Genomic DNA, 4,559 nt, shown 5'->3' with positions numbered 1-4,559 from the left:
CATCGCAAGTTAACTAATTTTCCAAACTTAAAACATTTTACAATCCTTGCTCTGATAGCAGGTTTGGTAAACCTAACTTAATAAATTTCACCCATCCATACATGTATCATCACCTAACTTAATAAATTGAACAGTGAGAACGGGAACTATTGGTAGGAGGACTGAGAAATCGTGTTTTGCGAAGTAGAGAAATTAAAAATATTGAAATAAAATCCAGGTACTAAATCCTCTAAAAACGCATAGTATAGGGATGATTTATAAATTACACCTAAAATTAAAGGGTTAGGCTTTGGCTTTTCATTAGAACCACTACGATGTCGTCTAGAATTGAGACTGAGTACTGAACGATCCAACGCAGAGGGGAGGAAGAAGATCAAAGAATCAAACAGCTGAGTTATCAAAGAAGCAAACGCATTTTTTCAGAAAGAGAACCTTGGGTGTTTTCTTCCGCTTGAGTTATCTCCATTTGTCCCTGCAATTTGAGGTAAGCCAAAGCCAGCCTCTTTGCTTCTCTTCTTTACGAGTATTAATACTTTTTATTAAATTAGAAATCGGTCGTTCCTTTTTTCCCCGAAAAGTTTGATCTTTGGAATGAACTCATCAGCCGTTCTCAGAAGGCAAAAACTCTTAAAGCTCATAAAAAATCTACATATCTTTCATCCCTGGTGCCCAAAACACAAAACCCTCCAAAACCCATGTGCTCAAATACAAAACCCTTCAAGGGTTTTTGGGGGTTCCCAATATTCAACTCAAGCCACCAAGTTCCCCGAGTACCAGATGCCCTCTGTCACTTGGGGTGTTGTTCAAGGCAAAAAAGAGAAGCTAGTGAACCGTGTCAAAATCTGTGATTATCTTAAGACCTTAGGAATTATCCCTGATGAATTAGAGAATCTAGAATTACCCTCTACTGTCGAAGTGATGTCTGAGCGTGTCCAGTTTTTACAGAAACTTGGATTAACTGTTGATGATATCAACGAATACCCTTTAATGCTTGGCTGCAGTGTGCGTAAAAACATGATACCTGTATTAGGTTACTTGGAAAAAGTCGGGATTCCAAAGTCAAAACTAGGGGAGTTTGTTAAGAACTATCCGCAGGTTTTGCACACAAGTGTGGTTGTTGAGCTTGCTCCTGTTATTAAGTTTCTTAGGGGGCTCGATGTTGAGAAGCAAGATATTGGATATGTTCTACAGAAGTATCCAGAACTGTTGGGGTTTAAACTTGAAGGTACTATGAGTACTTCGGTTGCTTACTTGGTGAGCATAGGAGTTAGTCCGAGAGATATTGGTCCTATGGTGACACAATATCCATATTTTCTAGGTATGAGAGTTGGGACTGTTATTAAGCCGCTTGTTGATTACTTGGTTTCCTTGGGATTGCCAAAAAAGATTTTGGCTAGAATGTTGGAGAAACGGGCATATATAGTTGGTTATGATCTTGAAGAAACTGTTAAGCTGAATGTTGATTGCTTGATTAGTTTTGGAATTCGGAGGGAAGCAATTGCTTCAGTTATTGCACAGTATCCACAAATTCTTGGGTTACCTCTGAAAGCTAAGTTGTCTTCACAGCAGTATTTCTTCAATCTGAAGCTCAAGATTGACCCAGATGGGTTTGCTTGTATTATAGAGAAGATGCCACAGATTGCAAGCCTAAATCAACATGTTATTATGAAGCCTATAGAGTTTCTTTTGGGGCGGGGACTGCCATTAGAGGATGTGGCAATTATGGTTATGAAATGTCCCCAATTGGTTGCACTACGAGTTGAGCTCATGAAGAAAAGCTATTATTACTTCAAAAGTGAGATGGGGAGGCCGGTCAAAGAGCTTGTGGAGTTTCCAGAATACTTTACTTATAGCTTGGAATGTAGGATCAAACCCAGGTACACCAAGTTACAAAGCAAGGGGATTAGGTGCTCACTGAACTGGTTTCTGAATTGTAGTGACCAGAGATTTGAAGAGAGACTGCAGGGTGATTATATTGAATCAGAAAGCTTAGGACCTTCATTCTGTATGGGTGGGAAATTGGAGCTACCGGGAAGTGACGTTGTGTCAGATGAGGAAGATGAGAGTGATGATGAAGTACTTTACAGACGCACGGTTTCTCTGTAGTAAAGTTTTTCATTACATTAATGAATCAACTTTGTTTTGAACTGCAATTTCTCTAGCCCATCTTTCTTATCTTTAGGCCTCTACTTATGTTCTCAGTTTTTGTTATATTTGGATTTTCTCCCTATATTCATTGTTACAACTACAGTGCTTGCTCAAGCACATCCAGACTTGCCTGCACTTGCATGGACGGTCATATAGTGCATATTCAAAATTGCATCTGGGAGCTGTCTTTTTTGCTGTTAATTACCCGGTTTGTTTATAGTATTGGGTTTTATAAGTTTCTCCTTAGAATTAAAGCTTTGATCAATTAAATCAGAAATCAGCGAGGAGTATTTATGGACACCTAGGTGAGCTTCCTTGAATTCATGAGGACTTTTCTATAGCAAGCTTATAAAGCATATGAACATTTTAGTGAGATCTTTTTATGCTTCTTTTACTTTGCCATATGTTTCGACTTCAGTTCTTGAATATTTAACTGGTTTTAAGCCTTTTAGTTGTCAGAGTGAAGAAAGTTTCTTATAATGATTGTGGTATCAATTTTTGGAATGAGGCTGCTTGTGAGTGCACAGTGCTCAAAATTTGAAGTGGCTTATTAAATTGAGAACTCATCGTAAAGGATATCCTGCAAATTTATATGCACTCATTATAGATGCGCAGCCACATCTTTTTTATCTTTCAAAAAGAAACTAGTGTATGAAGAAAGCTAGCCGAGTAATATGGTCAACATCTTCATTACCCGGACTCGGCAATTTGGGTGCGGTACCTATGTAGACATGATCTGGCATGAATCCAACATGGGATACGGGTCAGATATGGCAAAAGCCAGCTGTCACTGCGGTGGGTGAGAACTGAGATGAGAAGAGAAGAAAAGAAATTGATTTGCAGAGAGAAGAGAGAGGAGGGACGATGGTAGGAGGAAGATGATGATAGTAGAAAGAGAAAAGACTTAAAAAAAATGAAAAGAAAAAAAAAACCTAGGGTGTAATTAGAGGTCATTGAAATTTTATTATTATTACTATATCCATTTTCTAAAATTTGTTACATACTATTTTCACCTCATCTAGGGGTGATAAAATCAGTATGGGTTTAAGTATTTAAAGGTCATGTCTATACTTTTTTTAATTAAAAATCTTGGTCACTCTGTCAACTTTGCGGTTAGAAATATTTTTTACCATTATAAAATGGTAATTTAACATTTTTAGTGCTTAATATTTATAGTTTTCTTGTTAATTCTAAAAACTAAAAGCTTTATCATATTTTCAATAAAAATTATAAGCTACACAAGAATGAAATAGGTTAGTGACACCCAAAATTATAAGCTCAAAAGAATTTTCTAAAATCTCATTCAAAAATTGAACAAATGAAACAATATCGGGATCAAAAACATGAGTTGGCTTTACCATTTCGTGATGAATCAAAAATTTCTTCGATATTACAAAAATCACAAAGCATTTGATGATTATATTCTTGGCAATCAAAATTTCATGGTTCAAATCCCTTGAACAATAATAAAAAACAATAATCACTAGGATAAAAAACGAGGTTTTCTCTTACAATTTCAATTTGGTTTGACAATTTCATTACAGACATCATAGAAAGAACACGAAGCAATTCAAAATCATTATCATGCAAAACATGTTCAAATCTTTTAAACCACAGTTGAGAACAACCTCCGGAATAAAAAATTTGATTGACTTTGCAAGCCAACAAAATTCACTTGTTTTGTTTTCAAACAAAATGATAAAATTCGGAGCAGATGAAAAGGTTCAACACATTTATTTAAAACGAAATTACGATGCTCATCTTTTCTTAATAACAACTTAAGATGACTTGCTCCGGGCTTAAACACACGATTTTGGTCGTTCTTTGTTAAAAGTAGCAATTTCATTTTTGCCATTAAATCAAACATGCCGAACCAAAAGAATTTCAAACAATCAAACCTCTCAACATTCATCCAAACAGATTTGCACAAACACAAGGATTTCGCACAAGACAGTAAATGATTCACATAATCTCCACAAATAGACAAATTGGGATTTTCACATAAAAATGGTTTGTCACACGTCACCAAGTTTTGTATATGCTGATTTAATCTTACTTCATCAACAAACTTGTCAACACAACATTCTTTAATAGAGAAACTCTTTAAACCATCATCCCAAACAAGGTCATTATCAATTGGAAATGGATATTTAGACAAATCAAGGTGGGGAATTCTTTTATTAACTAAGTCTTCGACGAACTCACCACTATCATGCAAGTGAAATGGTCGAAACTCGATTAACATAGAACCCTTACCTGGCTCACCTTTAAGCGCTGGTGGACTGAGGTCATCTACGATCTTACCTTTCCTCAACAACTTGAACTGCCTCTCGTCAGGAAAGTATTGTAATTGAAGCTCGTCACATGGATCTTTAGGAATCTGAAAAGAAGAAACAGAACAAGGACAATTC

General features: G+C 36.1%; 1 protein-coding gene across 1 annotated transcript; it reads left to right on the top strand.

Moving 5' to 3' along the window:
* The first annotated feature begins 299 nt into the window (after positions 1 to 299).
* Positions 300 to 2,322, top strand: LOC107926327 (transcription termination factor MTERF4, chloroplastic). Its single transcript, XM_016857164.2, has one exon. It carries the CDS (start codon positions 592 to 594, stop codon positions 2,104 to 2,106), a length of 1,515 nt encoding a protein of 504 aa, XP_016712653.1. The 5' UTR covers positions 300 to 591; the 3' UTR covers positions 2,107 to 2,322.
* Positions 2,323 to 4,559: the final 2,237 nt, after the last annotated feature.

Source organism: Gossypium hirsutum, chromosome D03, assembly GCF_007990345.1.
Source record: "Gossypium hirsutum isolate 1008001.06 chromosome D03, Gossypium_hirsutum_v2.1, whole genome shotgun sequence".
NCBI classification, from domain to species: Eukaryota; Viridiplantae; Streptophyta; class Magnoliopsida; order Malvales; family Malvaceae; genus Gossypium; species Gossypium hirsutum.
Note: the sequence above shows the minus strand (reverse complement) of the source record. Positions and strands in the feature narration are given on the sequence as shown.

Coding starts and splice junctions, on each gene's coding strand:
- LOC107926327 (XM_016857164.2), top strand. CDS start 592: ATGAACTCATCAGCCGTTCTCAGAAGGCAAAAACTCTTAAAGCTCATA.